This window comes from Equus asinus, chromosome 17 (assembly GCF_041296235.1).
Source record: "Equus asinus isolate D_3611 breed Donkey chromosome 17, EquAss-T2T_v2, whole genome shotgun sequence".
In the NCBI taxonomy this organism is placed as follows: domain Eukaryota; kingdom Metazoa; phylum Chordata; class Mammalia; order Perissodactyla; family Equidae; genus Equus; species Equus asinus.
Genome location: NC_091806.1, coordinates 27,260,213 through 27,279,931, shown reverse-complemented (window position 1 = coordinate 27,279,931; position 19,719 = coordinate 27,260,213). Strand labels below are relative to the sequence as shown.

The 19,719-nt window shown below is 37.3% G+C and overlaps 2 protein-coding genes across 2 annotated transcripts in view; both read left to right on the top strand.

Annotated features, from left to right (window-relative positions):
* LOC106835842 (olfactory receptor 9G4) overlaps nucleotides 1–19,719 on the top strand; it is a 145,099-nt gene that overhangs the window by 112,177 nt on the left and 13,203 nt on the right. The window lies entirely within an intron of this gene.
* Nucleotides 9,737–10,687, top strand: LOC106835850 (olfactory receptor 5G9-like). The gene has a single exon (XM_014848454.3). The coding sequence runs from the start codon at nucleotides 9,737–9,739 to the stop codon at nucleotides 10,685–10,687; it is 951 nt and encodes a 316-aa protein (XP_014703940.3).

Genomic DNA, 19,719 nt, shown 5'->3' with positions numbered 1-19,719 from the left:
CAAGGAAAATTGAGGGTCGTAAAAATAGAGTCACTTGCTGGAAGCTACACAGAAGGAACTAGCAGATACACCTATCCAATTAAATTCTACTTGGTTCTCAGGCTCTCCTTTCCTTTTATCAAACTTCCTCCTTTATTCTATGTGTATTTTTTATGTTTTGTATTTACTTTTATTTGTACCTTTATTTTATATATAACAAACTTTTGTTATTATATATAAAATGAAATATGTGTATTGGGAAATATATAACTTAACAATATCAATTTTATTCAGTCATTTGTTTGGTGCCAGTATTACCTGCTCTAACTCTTACTTATATAGAATGCCTATTAATCAGTATGTCTAGTCTTTTATGCCTCACTTATCATTTTTGGAATTTTGCTTGATATATTTACTAATGAAATTTTTTATGTAAATTCAGATTGATTTTTTTCCTATTAAAATGTAAATTTGAAAAAATCTTTATAACAATCTGATAATTTTTCAAGGAATTTTTTTTTTCCTTTTTCCCTCCAAAGCCCCCCAGTACGTAGTTGTATATTCTTCGTTGTGGGTCCTTCCAGTTGCGGCATGTGGGACGCTGCCTCAGCGTGGTTTGATGAGCAGTGCCATGTCCTCACCCAGGATTCGAACCCACGAAACACTGGGCCTCCTGCAGCGGAGCGCAGGAACTTAACCACTAGACCACGGGGCCAGCCCCCTCAAGGAAAATTTTTACATAAATTGTGAACTGGCATAACAATTCAGTTAATGATTTCTGTCCCCTGACATTCCCTACCCAATAAGACTGAGAAAAATGAACAGGTTTTGTTATTAATGTACTTCTGTTTATAAGGACATAAGAATGTAAGCTGAATTACTTTGACCAACATTTTTTGGTCTCCTCTGCATTCTTCACTTCATGTTACAAGGTCTTGGAAAGAGTGGACGTCAATCAGGGATGGCATTCAATATATATACTGGTAGGTCGAGGGAATTGATCCCTCAGGAAGAATGCTGGCTGAAACAGGATCCTAGAGCCTTCTGCTATCCCAGGCGTTATCCTTCTTGTGGCTGGATTGTAAGGAAGTCTGGAGTTGGAGTAGAGGGGCTGAGCTGATCAGATTGGGCAGTGGGTACTTGAAGGGCTAAGACAGGTGGCTATTTTCCAGAGTGTGCATGTGTTTTGATATTTTGCTGGTACAGCCACACTAGTATTACTCTGGATACTGTAAATGTCTGTTGAATTGATTAAGTTGTGATCTCTGTCCTGTATTGTCATAGCTTTATAAGGGATGGTAAGTTCCACACAAAATCACCATAACAAAAGGTAGCACCAATAAATTCCATAAGTGAGGTCACTACACTTTTTTTTTTTTTGAGGAAGATTAGCCCTGAGCTAACATCTGTGCCTGTCTTCCTTTATTTTATGTAGGATGCCTACCACAACATGGCCTTACAAGCAGTGCCTAGGTCCACACTCCAGATCAGGCTGGCAAACCCAGGGTTGCTGAAGCGGAACCTAGGAGCTTAACCACTGTGCCACCTGCCGGCCACTGAGGTCACTACATGTTTTGAAGTAAAGAGAGAGAGATTGCTTTGAACTGTGGGTGTCAGTAGGATGGCTATTTATAGAGGATATTGGGTTAAGCTATCCTGAAGACTAGGTTGAAGACTTAATACTGTGATCAAAGATTCAGAGGAGGGAAGAATGAGTAGCCCCATTAGGTTGAATTGCAGTGAGTAAAGGCAAGAGGATGAGATATCATGTTGGAAAGGTAGTTTGTGGAAGGGTTAGTGAGGTCTCAAAGAGCAAGGAAATAAGACCAACTCTGAACATATTCAGTACTCAAATGGCTGTTTAGGTTCTGTCTCACCCACCATGTAAATCCTGGTGCTGCATGTGGGATGGACTTGAGGGTAGAGAGCATAGGCAGGGAAGCCCATTAGGAGGCTCAGTCTGGGTCTCACTCTGGAGTTCCTGAAAGCAGTTTAACATTGAATCTCCTGTGGCCCACCAGAGATTCTGATTAATTATCTTAGAATAGGACTTAGCTTCTGGCATTTTTAACAAGCTTCCAAGGTGAGTCTAACATACAGCCAGGTTGACATCAACTAGCCTAGGTCAATGTTTCCTACACTGGAGTCTGAAGGCACTTTCATTATACTATTTGTGAAAGTTTTATGAGAATTTTAGAATTTCTAAAATCACTTTAATGAAAATTTATGGATTTTAAATATACATCTTTTTACCAGATATAAAGATGAAATATCTCTTTTGGGGGAGTGACAATTCAAAATTGAGGAATATTTTCATAACAGTTTAGTTAGTTAAGTTCATGTTTCTCAAACTACGTCCATAGATCCCTGAGAATCCACAATCATTCTCTCACATGGTACAAGAAAAAAATACATAGATTTTCTTTGAAAAGCAGATAGATACATATAGATACTCATTTTGAGAAGCATCAGTCAGGATTGGGGTAATGAAAGACTCAATAGTATAAATTCTTCAACACCTTCATTCTACAGACTTCTTTGCACGGGGTGAAGACTACTCCCCCACTGTCTGCTGTTGATCACTTTAAGTGATCTGGAATGTCTGAGATTTCAGCTGTGAGTGCTTGAATTTAAGGTAAACCATGCCAGATACTTCCACTTCTTATTCATGCATAGTCTATCTAGTTTTCTCAAAGTTCTTTTTACTATTTGTTTTTATCCTTGACTTTCATTATAGAGGCTTTCTCAGACGTGGAGTGCTTCATGGTTGTCTGCTCTATTTAAGATTGGGTCATTCTAAGGCTGTTTGGAATCTATGAGTATCTGAATGAAGGTTGTGAATTGTGGGATTCACTGGGCCACTTTATTGCAGAACCATGAAAGTTAGAATGTTAGGCCATCTTTACACATTCATGGAGATTTATAATCAAATATAGGCAAGTTTTTACATACCAGAGTTTTCCTGTAATGAAAACTGTACATTTCTTTAATCTTAGTATTTTAAAAATAGACTATGCGAAGTAATTATATTTCCCCACCAGTTCATATTTACATAATGTTCCCATGATATCTCCAAAGTATTTAGTATCTGTTGGAATAGTAAACAGATACACTAGGTTAGAATATGCTAGGTTATTCTATAATTATCATCAACCCCCATGTCTCTATGTTGTAAACCAATAAAGCAATATTTTTTTCTTATTCAGTTTACATTCTCATTGTTTTTCAGTGGATTTTATATCCAATGACTTCATATAGTTGAAGCTTCCACCATTTGGAACTTTGTTACACAGCGTGGGAGGGCAGAAAGTACACAGGCTCTTAATTTTTTCTACCAGCAGCGACATGCGCCGCTTTTGTTCAAATTACAGTGGTTAAAGCAAGTTATATGACCATGTCTAAAGCCTTGGGAATGGGGAAAGGCAATACTCTGTAATGCAGAGATATACAGGGAATAGGGGATTGGTGGAGAGTGGTGAATATGTGATAAAGATGTCATATTTATATATTGTATATTTATAGCATACACATTAGCTTACCACCATAGGAGAACATATCCTCAATCGTTTTTTGTGGATCATATCTGCAGAATACACTGTTCTTCCCAGCATTTATTTTGGGGGACTTTAATTACTACTAATTAACTCCTCACTTCCCCTATGGTAACCACCAATCCAATCTTCAAGGCTATGTGTTTGTTTGTTGTTCTTTTTATCTTCTACTTATGAGTGAGATCAGATGGTATTTCACTTTCTCCCTCTGACTTATTTCACTCAGCATAACACCCTCAAGGTCCATCCAAGTTGTCACAAATGGCCAGATTTCATCATTTCTTGTGGCTGAGTAGTATTCCATTGTGTATAAATATCACACCTTCTTTATCCATTTGTCCCTTGATGGGCACCTAGGTTGCTTCCAAGTCTTGGCTATGGTGTATAATGCTGCAATGAACATAGAGGTGCAAGTATCTTCATGCCTTTGTGTTTTCAAGTTTTTTGGATAAATACCCAGCAGTGGGATAGCTGGATCATATGGTATATCTATTCTTAATTTTCTGAGGATACTCCATACTGCTTTCCATAGTGGCTGCACCAGTTTGCACTCTCACCAGCAGTGAATCAGGTAACTTTCTTCCTTTTGTTAAATTTTCCTGCCCAATAGGTCATTTAGGTAAAGGAAGAAAATAATTGTTTTTTAAAGATTGGCACCTGACCTAACAGCTGTTGCCAATCTTCTTTTTTTTGTTTTTCTGCTTTATCTCCCCAAACCCCCAGTACGTAGCTGTATATCTTAGTTGCAGGTCTTTCTAGTTGTGGGATGTGGGATTCCACCTCAACATGGCCTGATGAGCGGTGCCATGTCCGTGCCCAGGATCCAAACCCTGGGCAGCCACAGTGGAGCACGCAAACTTAACCATTCAGCCATGGAGCTGGCCTGGAAATAATTTTTTAGAACACACAAATATACACTGTAGATAAACCTAGTTATTTGCATTTTCATTGACAAATGGGTTTGTCTGGTGAATTTGACATTCCAACCTTAATCAAAAGTAATTATATCATTAGAACTGGAAATGAACTATTTGAAAATTAGGTCTTTATGATTTTAGAAAGTAAATTTTTTATTAAGACACAGTTGACATATAATGTATTAGTTTTAAGTGTACAACACAATGGTTTGATATTTTGATAAACGTTTACCACAATAAGTTTAGTTAAAATCCATCAGCACACATAGCTACAAATGTTTTTCTTGTGATGAGAACTTTTAAGATTTACTCTTTTTGCAACTTTCAAAGATGTAATAAAGTGTGATTAACTATAGTCACCACGATGTACATTACATCCTCTGGACTTATTTATCTTATAACTGGAAGTTTATACCTTTTGAACCCCTTCACCCATTTTTCTCTTCCCCTACCCTCTCTCTTTGTCAATCACCAATATGTTCTCTGTATCTAAGAGTTTTGGTTTTGTTTTTATTTTTTTTAGTTTCAGTTTCCACATATAAATGAGATCATACAGTATTTGTCTTTCTATTTCAGAAAGTAAATTAAAAAAAAAATCTTAGAAATATATATTCTAAGGGCTGGCCCAATGGTGTAGAGGTTAAGTTCACAGGCTCTGCTTCAGCTGCCTGGGGTTCACTGGTTCAGATCCCAGGTGCAGATCTATGTACTGCTTATCGAGCCATGCTATGCAGGCATCTCACATATAAAATAGAGGAAGATGGGCACAGATGTTAGCTGGGATTATCTTCCTCAGCAAAAAGAGGAGGGTTGGCAGCAGATGTTAGCTCAGGGCTAATCTTCCTCAAAAAAAATTTATATATATATATATATATACTCTAAGCAAAGAACAGTTCAAAACATACTTACATAAATAAATCAAAACTATGTGATAGGTAAAAGGAAAAATTAAAATATGAATAGCCATTGAATTCAGTAACTAAAATTAAAAAAAAAATAGAAAATATAAATAGTATGTTTATGGAACAAGCCTTAACCAGTTCTTCAAGGAAAAGAGCTTTAACTAACCATCAGGAAGATAGTAAAAAAGATCATAGGCTCTCTACACACCCTGACTGATGGCAAGTGCTTGTTGTATATAGAAGACCCTTTACTCAAGAAAGCATACAGACAAAAACCCTTAGCAATATCAAACCAATGACTCATGCTGCCACCAAACAGAAAGGGGTTGTTATGCAGACATCTCAAAGGAATCACCTAATTTTCAAATGAAGCACCAAAGGAACTAGAAAAAGCATTAGAAAATATTTGAATTTTCTAGGAGCATCACACATATGCTTGTCTTCATGAAGAAGAGACAGAAATCATGGAAGAGAAGATATCCTTTTAAAAAAAAGATGAGAAGAAAGGTATTTAAGTATTAATTGAGGACTTTAAGGAAACTACAGTGCAATGTGAGAATTAAAAGCCACATGGGAGGCTTTAAGTAAAGAACTGATATTTAGAAGATTTAATTCATGCTTGAAAGTACTAATTTGAAAAGCTCTTGCAAGATGCAGAGAAAAAGGACAGCATGACTAAGAAGAGGAGAAGAAACATTATGATATCAAAACCATAAAGTTGAGATTCATCAACAGATTATGTGTATGTTTAGGGTAAGTCAGAGTAATAGAAATGGAAGGGATGATCAAAGCTATAAAATGTTTTCTGAGCTAATGAAGAGTCAAATATTTAGCTTTAAAATTTTCACTGTCTTTTAGATAAAAATCAATAAAAAGAAGCCCAAAAATCCGGGAGGATTTTTTTAATTATAAGGTTAATAAAATAATTATTTAAAAATGAAGGCAAATAAAATCTGCTACCCAAAACGGGGAAAATTTCAAACAATTCTGTGTTTTAAATGAAATTAATAGTAAAAAAATATAATAAAATGACAATGTCTAAAGGGTTTTCAGTGGAGAAATAAAATTATCTGTCATATGTGAGCCAACAGAAAGTTATTACCAAAATTAAAATCTCATGGAAAAATTGCTTTAAAGAATACACTAGCATGCTAAGAAATGAAAGACAGAAAAACCCCATACAGAACCTTCTACAGTGGGGAAGTTGTGTTGCAGGCCTAGTGACCTGTAATTTTCCTTTATTCAGGCTAGAACCAAAATTCGGTTCTCCATGTAGACTCTATTTTGCCAGGCTGATGTTGTTTGTATCGGAAGTGAAACATAACCCCAAAGAGTTTTGGTTTACTGGCTTTTATTCCTTTCTTGACAATAAGAAATATATTTCCTTTGCCCTTTCCTAATAGTTCAGCTATAATCTTCTGCTAAAGTTAACAACCAGTTAATACGTCAGCAGTTGTTCTCTTCCAGGCTTTGCTCACAATGGTGAAACTACATATTTTGGAAAAAGTCCAAGGAAAATTATTTCTTTGGCAACATGTTGCAGTAAATGCTATGTCTGAGAAAAGTCCATTTTCTACACTCTTTGCTCTTCCTCCCAAGATACTAATGCAGAAGAGAGAGGGGCATGGGGAGCTAAGGTCTTCCAGTGGCCCACCCTCTCTGTGCTACTTCAATTTACAAAGGATTCCATAGAGTTTTCTTGCTTAGCCTGGAACTAGAGAGAATGGAGAGAATGCATCCAGTTAGAAACAAGTGTAAAATTATCAGATAACAAATCTCATTGGACTTACTTAGAATATGAAACAAAGCTTCAATTGCACTTTCCCTTATCAGGCTCATTCCTAAGATACAGTACACTTAGGGGACAGAGCATCTTCAATAACAAATACAAAGGGATTAATGAAGCAACTAGTTCAGCGAACTTTTATCTAATTGATAAAGACTCCGAATATGTTTTACAGTGAAGTCTTCCATATTTCCTTTCTGTAAGAAAATAAAGAATAAAATCAAATAAGTATTGTAAATTCTGACACATTCTGTGTGTGAACGTAGGCTTGTTAAGGGAAGGGATGAAACCTGAGAAACGACTCATTTTTACCTTAGTTCTTCTTGACATCTTTAAAGGAGAGGCAGCCCATTAGACTGTAAGTTGCAATCTTCTAAATAATTTTATGTTCTTCTTTCTACCTGATTTTAACAAATTCAAGATAACATAAACTATTTTAACTGGAATTAATATAAATTATGAATTTGATTCTTGGTCAGGATCTGCATTATCCTCATCTTTGTTAGATGACTGTGCAAGACCTAACGAGAGAATTTATGTAGACACAAATTTAGGTTCTGCAACTTTATCAAACTATAATGACATAACTATAAAATAGAACAGAGATATTTTAACAGCAGAATAAGAGGAAAATATAGTACTCACATGTGTGGTGATGGACTATAACTAGTTTTTGGGCTGTAAACATGATGTAATCTACACAGAATTCAAAATATATTATGATGTACATCTGAAAGCTACATAATGTTATAATCCAATGTTACTGCAATAAAAAAAAGATAGTCCTGAATTCAATTCATATCCTTGTCTAAACCACCTGGGTGAATTCCTTGCCAAGAGAAGGCTGTCATAGGTTGTGTTGATGTCATCCTCTTACTCTCAACATGAGGGGAGATTGTGTCCCCCAGTCTGTGTGGTTTGGTCTGTACAGAGCATCATATTCTATTCTAAGCACCAAATGAAATAGATAAACTGAGAAACTTAGATGTGTATAGATGGGTAGAAGGCTTGGGCAGGTGCTGAAACCAAGACTGACAAGGAGGAGTTGAGCAGCTTTGGGCAACTGTCAAGTGGAGGACTGAGATATAGTATGTGATGGATCCTGGAGGAGTTATTAGACTTTTGAACAGGTTTAAGCAAAAGGTGTGATGAGTAAACACTTGGACTGGTCATTCCATCTTTCTCTTTATTTCTCCTGAAGCAAAATATATAATGTAAACTATATTATTTGCCTCAGAGGAAGTCTTGCTAAAGTCAAATAATAAATTTCAAATTAGACGGAAAAGTGTCTAGCAAAAGTATGATGTGGGACTTCAATATTCCTGGGCTAATAAAATTTTCTAAAAGTAAAGTATTAGTAGATTTCTGAGCACCTACACATCGACGCTCTCATTGAAATGGATGAGAATTCTGAGATCAAGCCAAAAGCACATTGAATGAATGAAGCACCTCGGGTTCAAAGAGATCAGGTGACTTAACCAAGGTCCTCCTTACAGTGAGTGACAAAAGGAAATGTAGAGGATACAGAGTTGGGAGAATTTAGGCTTTTTTCCAGACTTCTTCGATGCATCATTTCCATAAAGGTGATACTTATGCTCAACACTATCATTTCATGGCCTTTTCACTAATGACCATTGGCTATAACCTCAACTCCAGGAACAGGAAGCCAAAAATGCATTATCCTGTACTCATATTGGAATGAATTTTGGATTTCTTTGAAATGGAAGGAATTGTGAAGACACAGGAAACATTTCTGCAGTGTGAAAAGGAAAAAACATAGTCCATTTTTTAAAGATGCATGTTCAAAGCTCATCTCTTCCAGTCACTAGTATTATGAATATAGATTGAGCTTCTGTTTTCTTCCTAAGCAAAATAAAATGACATTTAGCTTGTAGCTCTATTAAAGGGAGTATGTATGACAAAAATACTAACAATTATTCTTCTCTAATCTAGGTCCTCAATAACACTCTGCTAAATGCTTTGCATGAATTATCTCATTTAATCCTCACAACAATTTACAAGGTAATTTTTCATATTATTATTTCTGTTTCAGAGATGAAGAAAAGTAGCTTTCCAGGGTCTGGAGGTAGACTCGAGACAAGTTGGAGAATATACATTTAGCCTTAGGTTATAATCACAAAGTGCACAGCATGCCACTTAAAAAATGAGTTGCTGTTCATTTCTTCTCCAGCTTGCTTCACTTCTACTCTCCTATGTCACTTTTCCTGATGTGTATTCACCTGGTGAACTCACACAAAGTTCACTGAAGTGGGAGTTATTAGACATCTATTCTGGAACCATTTTTGCCTCAGTTAGTTATGGGACATGGAGCAAGCTTCTCCTCTTTCCTAGGTTTCCATTTTCTTATCTCTGTATTGATAGATTTCTACAGAAACTTAAAATATAACTTAAGATCTGATAATTTTACACTGATCTATATTTAATTTTTGTTTCCTTGGCCAGAACTTGCAGCTAAGTAGTATCATCTCTAGTGCTCTCCCAGTTACTAGTATATTTTTCCCGTGTCCCATTTTGAAGACATGTTTGCCAAATCTGCTGTGACTCCTCTGTTCTTCTTCTAGTGGAAACCAGAACCAGCCAATGGCACATGAAAACTACACAAGGGTCAATGAGTTCATTTTCACAGGTTTGAATTACAACCCCCGGTTACAGATCTTACTTTTCCTGCTCTTTCTGAGTTTCCACGTCATCAACCTAACTGGAAACTTGAGTATGATTATTCTGATACAGATCAGTTCCCGCCTTCACATGCCCATGTACTTTTTTCTCAGCCACTTGTCTTTTGTGGACATCTGCTTCTCCTCAGTTGTGAGCCCCAAGATGCTCACTGACTTTTTTGTGAAGAGGAAAGCCATCTCTTTCTTGGGCTGTGCTTTGCAGCAGTGGTTCTTTGGGTTCTTTGTGGCAGCAGAGTGTTTCCTCTTGGCATCCATGGCCTATGACCACTATGTAGCCATCTGCAACCCATTATTGTATTCAGTCACGATGTCTCAGAGACTCTGTATCCAGCTGGTGATTGGTCCCTATGTCAGTGGGTTCATGAACACCATGACTCATACAACAAATGCATTTCATCTCCCTTTTTGTGGCCCCAATGTCATTAATCATTTCTTCTGTGACATGTCCCCGCTGCTTTCCCTTGTATGTGCTGACACTAGGCTCAATAAATTGGTAGTTTTCATCATGGCTGGAGCTGTGGAAGTCTTCAGTGGTCTGACTATCCTGGTCTCCTACATTTACATCCTCATTACCATACTGAAGATCCACTCTGCTGAAGGGAGGCATAAAGCCTTTTCTACCTGCTCATCTCATCTGACAGCTGTTTCCATCCTGTATGGTACTCTTTTCTTTATTTATGTATGGCCTAGTGAAAGTTTCTCCCTGTATCTCAATAAAGTGGTGTCTGTGTTTTATACAGCAGTGATCCCCATGTTGAACCCACTTATCTACTGCTTGAGGAACAAGGAAGTCAAAGATGCTATATACAGGGTGTACAGGACTGTTGCTAAGAGGATGTTTTGTAGGACCTAAATTCTTATCTAGAAATGAAGAGTGGAAGAAATCTAAAAGGACAGAGTAATTGTTTGGATTCCTAAGCTTCCAGGAAAGCATTTGGGGGCTGGTTGGCATCCTTTTATCCTTCCATCCATCGAATTGTTCATTCATTTATAGTCAATCAATATGAATTTATTAAACCCTATATATGATGTTTTCTTTATAATATACCAATATTATAGTTCAAACCCCCAGTCCATTCAATTTTGCTTCCTACAGACACCTCACAGTAGACTTAGTGTTTTAAAAGCTTTATTTTATTACTTAATTTCAATTATTATTTTTTTCATCATTCTGCTAATATATTTTCTTTCCCTGCTAACTCCCTGCCATTGAAAGTTTAAAATGCACTACTCCAAGTTTTGCACTCACAGGTAGCTCCCATCAATAGGAATCTGTGGAAAACGATGTGGGGTTTTAAGTTTCACCTGGTGAATGGAATGAAACCCTTGGCCGTATACACTAGTTTTTGTGATGGCCCTAATACAAAAAACTGTATGCATCTCAGGGACTGAAGAAGGATTTGTGTTCAATTATGGCAGATAGTGTGGTCCACAAGACCCATTTGCATTAATAAAGAGATTTATGCTCATCTTTAATGCATTTTGCATATGAAACAGCTTCTGATAGAATGGGTTACACCTGTATTTGCTTGGGATTCAATTTTCTGATAGGTGTTTAGAGGATTAACTAAACTTCTCTAGGTTGGAGCTTGGTTGAGCATATGATAATACTCTCTAAACCCTGGTAATGAAGTTCATTACTTGAGAATGTACAGAGAAATGCTGTAGTGGAGTGTAAGCTCTTAGTCTAGAGCTACCTGTTCCTAGTAAGGTCAGTTGATTTGTAGCATCACACGGGAGTACATCTATGCAACTCAATTTAGTGGTTGTGACTCCATGCATGAGGAGTCTGGGCAGTCTTTGGGTCTGAGCACAGTGCTGTACCACCACTGCATATGTAGAGTGGGCACCCCTGCCACAGTCCCATCTTCTCTTAGAGAACTCAATTCTATCTCTCAATCTGACTTTGCCTCTTGACTTTGGAATAAAGAGACAGAAAGGAAAGAGTTTCACTGAGGAAATGGATCACCATGCCTAGATGATGTTATATTGTCATGGCTAATTTGTTATAGAAATGTCCTCAGAAATTTAAGGAACTCTTACATCCACCTATTTGCCTAGAATGAATTTAACTAAGATAATTAAGAAGCTTTCTCTGAAAGTCACAATCTATCTATTAGTTAGGTAGATAAGTTCTCTGAACTTTTGAGTGTTTTTCCACAAAGCATTATGGGTTATCTTCTATTGATTATTGTACAATGCACAATTTCTGAAAATAGACAATTGATCAGTGAGTACCCACATAATCATAGCATGCTTTATAGCTTCAGGGGCCTTGGAGATCAGTTTTTCCTAACCAGATTACTGGCTAGACATTGAAGCTTGCAGAAAAATGTCTTTTATTACCTTATGCATTATAGAAGCTCAAAATTTGACTTACCATCAAATATAGTTATGGCAGATTCACTGTAACTCCAGAAGCCTTGTTTTAGAGTGAGTTTTCTAGGTGGATAAACGTTTTCCCAGACTATTTGTTGACGATGCTAGAGAAGCAACATGATATAACAAAAAGAAAACTTAAACATTTATAACCACAAAACTTAACTTTTATCAATTTAGAGTTAAAAGCCCTCACACATTCATTTACGCAAGAAATAATTATTGAACTTCTTCTGTGCATCAGGCATGGAGTCTGGTGTTGCATACAACAGTGAAGAAAATGAATATCATTCCTGCATCCACAGTTTACAGGTTGGCAGATCTAAGATGTACTTCCGTTCATTACCCTTTTGATGTATCATTCAAGACTGTAATGAGATCAATAGATGTAACGATAATATTTACCTTATCAGAGAGAGGGCTACTGTGAAGACTAAAGAGAATGTGTGTGGAATCACCTTACAAACTATAAACATGTTTTCTGCTTCCTAGCAACAACTATTCAGTGAAAACAGCAAAATTTTGGAACTAGGGTGCTATCCTAAGTGTGCCAGATTTCCCAGTGTTGGTTCCTTTGCAGGATCTTAGAATGCAGTAATGGGAGGGGAAATAGAGGCAGTCTGGAACAGGGAAGAGCTTGAGTTTTGGAGACAGTCACCTGAATTCTAATCCTAGATCCATTAAATGAATTTTGTGGTTTTAGGGTTGCTTTTTAATTCCACCTATAAACTAGGGATAATAATGTGTAATTTACTGAAGAATTATAACCACTTTCTTGAAGGAGCTGAAGTTCACAGCATATAAGAAGAAGGCAACTTCATTATTTTTCATCTTCACCCCTTCAAAATGCTGCTATGTCATTTCAAACCTCCCTAACACTCACTAACATCTAAGACACATCTAACAGTTTTTCCTTCCACTCGAAAGTAAAAACCAAATTGTTTGCTTTTCCAAGTATTAAAAAGTCAAATCCACTATAATATCAAACTACACAGCCTTTTCCAAATTAAATCATCCTCTCTTCCCCATCTCAGTCTCTGAAGTTTGTAGTGATGAAAGAGGGTAAATCTGATTTTCTATTTATTGCTGTACCACCTTTCCCACTCCGTAGGTGCCACATGTAGCTAGTCCAGGATCAAATGCCCTGATAGAAAGGAGAGGGAAAGAGGGCAGAAAAAGTTGACTGGAATAGATGTGGTCTGGTATCAGTACCTTCTAATGACAGATGTATGATTGCTGGCTCTTTCCCTAGAGGGATGCTTTTGTGTGTTCCTCAGAGCCAGAGCACCCCTCAGCTCCACCAATCCTGACCCATGAATTCAGTCCATTAGTTCTTTGTGAAGTCACTGCCCCATCTGGCCAGACATTTCTGGCTCATAAAGCAGTTCCCCAGCTTCTGGCCTTGACTCCCAGACTATGATTATTTCACCCCTTCAGGAGGTTGACTTGAGAGAGTTTCTTTTTAAGAAGGTTCTGAGAACCTTCTGCTTTCCATGAGGCCCATATCTGGCTTACAGGAAAACATCAGCACTCCTGGGCCCTTCAGCTCTGGAAGAGTAGGCTGTGTCATTTGGCTTGGGTAAAAGGAAAAGAGTGGTACATTGACAATGTTCTCCAAAGAAATCCTCCCCAAATTCTCTCCATCTCCTTTTCCCAACTTCCTCTCCTGTAGGTTTAGAGAGACTAGAAGTGAATGGTCCAATCTGCTAATGCTGGAGGAAACAGTATGGGATATTCCCATCCCCTTAACAAGAAGATGTCCACATACTCTACTTTAAAATTCAGGAAGTTGATGGTTTCTTTTGCTGTCCAGAAGCTTTTTAACATGAGGTACTCCCATTTATTTATTTTTTCTTTTGTTTCCCTTGCCTTAGTAGACACAGTATTAGAAAAGATACTGCTAAGACCAGTCTCAAAGGCTGTACTGCCTATATTTTCCTCTAGGAGTTTTATGGTTTCAGGTCTTACATTCAAGACTAATACATTTTGAGTTAGTTTTTGTGTATGGTATAAGATGATGGTCTACTTTCATTCTTTTGCAACTCACTGTCTAGTTTTCCCAAAACCATTTATTGAAGAGACTTTCCTTTCTCTTTTGTATGTTCTTGGCTTCTTTGTCAAAGACTAGCTGCCCGTAACTGTGTAGTTTTACTTCTGGACTCTCAGTTCTGTTCCATTGATCTCTGTGTTTTTCTGCTAGCACCATGCAGTTTTGATTACTATAGCTTTGTACTATAATTTGAATTCAGGGAGTGTTATACCTCCAACTTTGTTCTTTTTTCTCAGGATTGCTTTGGCTATTCAAGATCTTTTCTTGTTCAATATAAATTTTGGATTCTTTGTTCTATTTCCATGAAGAATGTCATTGGGATTCTGATTGAGATTGCACTGAAAGAAATCATCAACAAAATAAAAAGACAACCCAACAACTTGGAGGAAATATTTGCAAATCCTATAGCCAATAAGGGTTAATATCCAAAATATATGAACAATTCATACAACTCAACAACAACAAAAAACCAAGCCATGGGGCTGTCCCCACAAAGCTCTTTTTGTTCACCACTTTCCACCTACAAGAAGGCCTGCTACAGAGTAAGTGCTTAGCAATATTTGTTGAATGAATGACTATAAACTGTCCAATAGTTTATGTTATCATATTCATCTTTATCTCAATATAAAGTCTTTACTTTGTCTTTGCATGTCTAAAACACTGGTTGACATTCATAGCAGCACTATTCACCATAGCCAAATGATGGAAGCAACCCAAATGTCTATTAAGGAATGAATGGATTATCAAATATGATATATCCATACAATAGAATATTATTCAGCTTTTAAAAAGAATGAAACTCTGACATACGGTACAACCAGGATGAACCTTAAAGACATTATGCTTAGTGAAATAAGCCAGACACAAAGGACAACAATTGTATGATTCCACTTATAAGAGATACTAAGAGTAGCTAAATTTATAGAAACAGAAAGTAGATTAGTGGTTTCTAGGTGCTGAGGAGGGGATAATGTGGAGTTATTTTTTGATGAGTACAGAGTTTCAGTTTGAGATGATGAAAAAATAATTCTGGAGATGGATGATCGTGATGGTTCAGTGATAGTGTTAAGGTACTTAATGATGTGGGTCGGTGAGCTGAGGAGTCGAAAGGAAGATTTCTTAGACTCTTAAGATCTGGCAGTAGTGCTCTTTTATTTAGAGAATAGTGTAGCATGGGGACAGGACCCATGGGCAGTCAGAGCTTCCGCTGCCCCAAGTTGAGGGTTAGAGCTAAATTTAAGGCATAGGTATATGATTCATCTCTTTACAAGACAAAGGAAAGAACATGAAAAATGTTAAAATGTTATCAGTGCAGGTGGGGTCTGGTCATTGGGTGATCCCATGACTTTTAGACAAGAATCAAATCGGATTAAGTAAAGGTTAGAAAGGTTAGATGCCACCACCCTAAACCAGTTACATGAGATTGCCAGACAGCCAACTTAAGTTCTTGCCTTCCCCATTAAGAGTTTCTAGGGACAAGGTCATCTCTCCTCTTCTTCCTGGTACAGAGAGGGAGGCACATTTTACAGATCGAGATTTACCTTACAAATGTAAATGTGTCCCAACAAGGGCAAGTTCCATTCCCCAGAGCCTCCTTCCCTGTCCCAGTTTATCAAAAGCTATCAGCCCAAAACAATCCCGATGCCAAAGAGTCATATCTTGGGGTGGCCAATTTCACGTCCCTACAAGCTCATCCCCACCTTCCTTCACAAATGCAAATGTCTCTCAAAAGGGCAAGCAAAATTCCAGTCCTCGGAGCCTGCTTCTCATCTGTAGTTTTAAAAGTAACCAGCCTAAAATCCTCATCACTTAATGCCACTGAATTATACACGTAAAATAGTTATGATGATAAATTTTATGTTTTATTTACTTCAGCATGATTTTTTAAAATGGTGACTGTCAGAATTTGTATAGAATAAGGGAATATGTTCCACCTCAAAGAAGTATCCAGGTCTGTGTCTTCTTAAAACAAAAAAGAACTTCAAAATGATTTGGAAATCGCAGGTTAAAGTTGAAGAACCCTTGTGCCCCTAGCTACAGATGGAATGATGAACTATTGAAAGAATAATTTGCCCCAAAGAACATTTAAGCCTAGTGAATTGTTACATTATGTCCTTTATGAAAAAATATTTTCAGCTTTTACCAATATTAAAGTTTCTGTAAAACCATGAAAATACTAGTTTTTCTCACTAAGAAATAAAAATAAAATATTATATACATGTTTAAAAGTATTACACAAGGAAGAAAGATGAACAAAAAGGAAGAAAAGAAATAAATCACCTAATTTAGTAGCATTTATATTTGTGTGGTGAGACCATACCTGACTTTTTAAAAAAATTTCTCTCTACATTTCTGTAATATTCAAGTTTTGTATAATGAATATTTTTTTAAAACATCTACTGAAAAAGGACCTTGAAATTCTCTTTAGAATGTCCATTTAATTCTCTGCTGTCCTTTTTAAGGATAGCAACTCTTTCCTATTTATTTTTAAATGAGAGTGGGATTTAAGAAGAAAGCTGTTTTAACTTATTTATTATCAGTCAATGACACTGTTTTAAGCATTGTCTTGCCAATGTATAGACTTCAAATATTTAATTTATATTTGCTGTTGTAAAAGATGCCTTTACCACTCCTACCTCATGTCTTATGTTGCCTGGTTTTAAACCTGAGCTCCCATGCCACAGATTTTGCCCTTGATGAAGTGTTTCTAAGGGCTTGTGGGGACCTGGAATTGGCCACCCCAAGATATGTCTCTTTGGCATCAGGATTATTTGAGGCTGATTGCTTTTGATAAACTGGGACAGGGAAGGAGGCTCTGAGGAATGGAACTTGCCCTTCCTTAGGACTCATTTACATTTGTAAGGTAAATCTCTATCTGTAAAAGGTGCCTCCCTCTCTGTACCAGGAAGAAGAAAGGAGATGACCTTCTCTCTAAAAACTCTTAATCAATACCAAAGGCAAGGACTTAAATCTGCATTTTATTGTGCTAGTCTGGTAACCTCCTGTAACTGACTTCCCTCCCCCTCTCAACTTTGGCATTTCTTTAAGGATTAAGCATCTTTCTTTAGGCTAGGAACTGATTGCTGAGCTCACCTGTGACCGCCCAGCTCCAGACAATCGACTTGCCTCTGGCTATGCCCACCGAGATAGCAGACCACTACCTGCTGTGTCCATCAAGCAATGGGCGGACAGGGCAATCTTGTGACTATTGTGGGAGGGACATTTCAATCACATGTGAAACACCCTGTTTGGGGGTATATAACCACTATGTGCACCCCACTTCTTTGGTGCCCTTTCTTCCTTTGGGAAGAAAGGCCCCGGGCCATGGTTCCTCATAAAGCTTTGTTTAATTTTCTCTTGCTATTCTGTCTCATGTGAATTTAATTCGTTCTCCGGCCAGATGAACCCACATTTGGGGAGAGGAAATGTCCTCCTCCCCTACAGGCTCTTAAGAGGTTCTGGGCCTGTGGATCTTCTGCTGCGCAAGATTGTGCAGTGCGGGGAGGGGGAAAGAGCAGAAGGGGAATCAAGAGGGGGCTGGAGAAGTTAAATGCTTATAATTTTTATAAAATTTTGTTTTGTAAAATTGAGATCCAAATAACACTCTAGAAAATGTGTAAGTAGCTATGTTGGAAGTCTTGGTGCATAAGTACCATTGACAACATTCATAAAGGACTATTAATCTTGTCTGTACAAGATTAAGGAAGTACTGGGATGGGAAGATCACTAGATATGGAGTCAAAGAACAGAGTTTTAAACTTAACTTTGTCACTAACTTTCTGTGCACTCTCTAGAAACAAACTTGCTTCTAGGAAGACCTTATTTTCTTCATTTATAAAATAGAATTGCAACCAGTTGTGAGCAATTAAATAGGGTTACTTATTAAAGTTAAAATAGTATACAAATTTGTTGGTATTTATTACTATTAATCAAAATAACCAGAAAGAAATGGTCTTTATCCTTAGAAAATCCCCTATCAAATAAAGTATAGCTAATGTATAAATGACTAAAATGTATAACAGAACATAATAGCCATAAGAAGAAAATACATGGTTTGATGGAGACTCAAAGTAAATAAGGAATAAAGGAAGGAAGGGAGAAAGAACTTCATATTGGATTAGGGCAATGATTGGTTTCCTAGAGGAGGTGATCCTTGAGATTGGCAGTGAAAGTGGGATTTGGACATCTAGCAATGGTGAGAAGGAAACCAGGTGGAGAGAATGGCAGAGGAAGGGCATGATGATATGACAAAGAAAGGGTCTGATTGAGCTGGGATTATAAGAAATGTGAAGTAAAGTGGTGGGAGATATTGATAGAAAAATAGAGCCAGATTATGGCCTAATTAGTTTGGGGAGTTGGGGCATTATTCTTTCTATAGGAAAAGGCCAACGTTTTTAACATGTAGGGCTACCCAATTGAAGAGGTGGCTTTGTGTAGGATGATCAGGATTGAAGAGTGAGCAGAGGTGAGGGGACCTGGTAGGAGCTAGGGCAATAACCTGGGTGAGAATAAAAGTGATGACTAAACAATAATGAGAATTAATATGCATTGAGTTCTTACTATGTTTCAGGCACATTATGGGCATTATCTCATTTAAATTTCCACTACAGGTACTATTATTTAACCTGCTGTTACATTTGAAGGAACTGAAACTCAAGAGTTTTAATAACTTGTTCAAGATCAACAAAATGGTGTTAAACCTACAAGTGTCCTTGTACAAGACACAGGTCCTTCAACAAAGCAAAGATTTGACTTATAGAATTTCTGAAGCTTCTGATTTTTATAAATTAATCTCCTGGGTTTGCCAGTTTTTGCTGAGTTGGAATACATTTTTGTTTTGCTTTGTTTTGTAGGGCAAGGGATCAAACCCCAAGAAGACAGGACCCAACGGACTGATAATGTTGGGAAGTGGCCCTTCCATTTTACATCTATTTACAAAGGCATTTCCATCCACAAAGTCAGTCCTTCTTTGCTTCATGACCTGGATCAGGCGCAGGAGCTAACTTTCACAGCTGAATAGATATTGTCATCCAGGTAGTTTTGTTATTTAAAATTGCCTTGATTAATTAGTTCCTCTGGAATTTGTTTAGAGGTGAGGCAAATAATTTCTTTCAACTTTAGTAATTGCCCATCTCCTGGCACCCAATCAATCTTAATGATGCCCTAAGGCATTTGTTAGAGAGGATCAGTAGCCAGGTTGGGCCTTGGGGCCTCAGTTTCACACTGGTAAGAATAGTTTAAGTTGGCATTTTGCTGTAATGGTTTCTCTGAAGAATTAACTGCTGATTTTTCAGGCTTCAAACTCCTACTCCTATGTAGTTTTTTGAGTCACAGAAATGTTAGAAGTGAAAATTACTTTAGAAATTATCTGGGCTGAGCCCTTTCTTTGTGAAGTGAGAGAACTAATAAGTGGAGTGAGAAATTAATCTGCTCGAGTTCATGGAGTTAGAAGCACA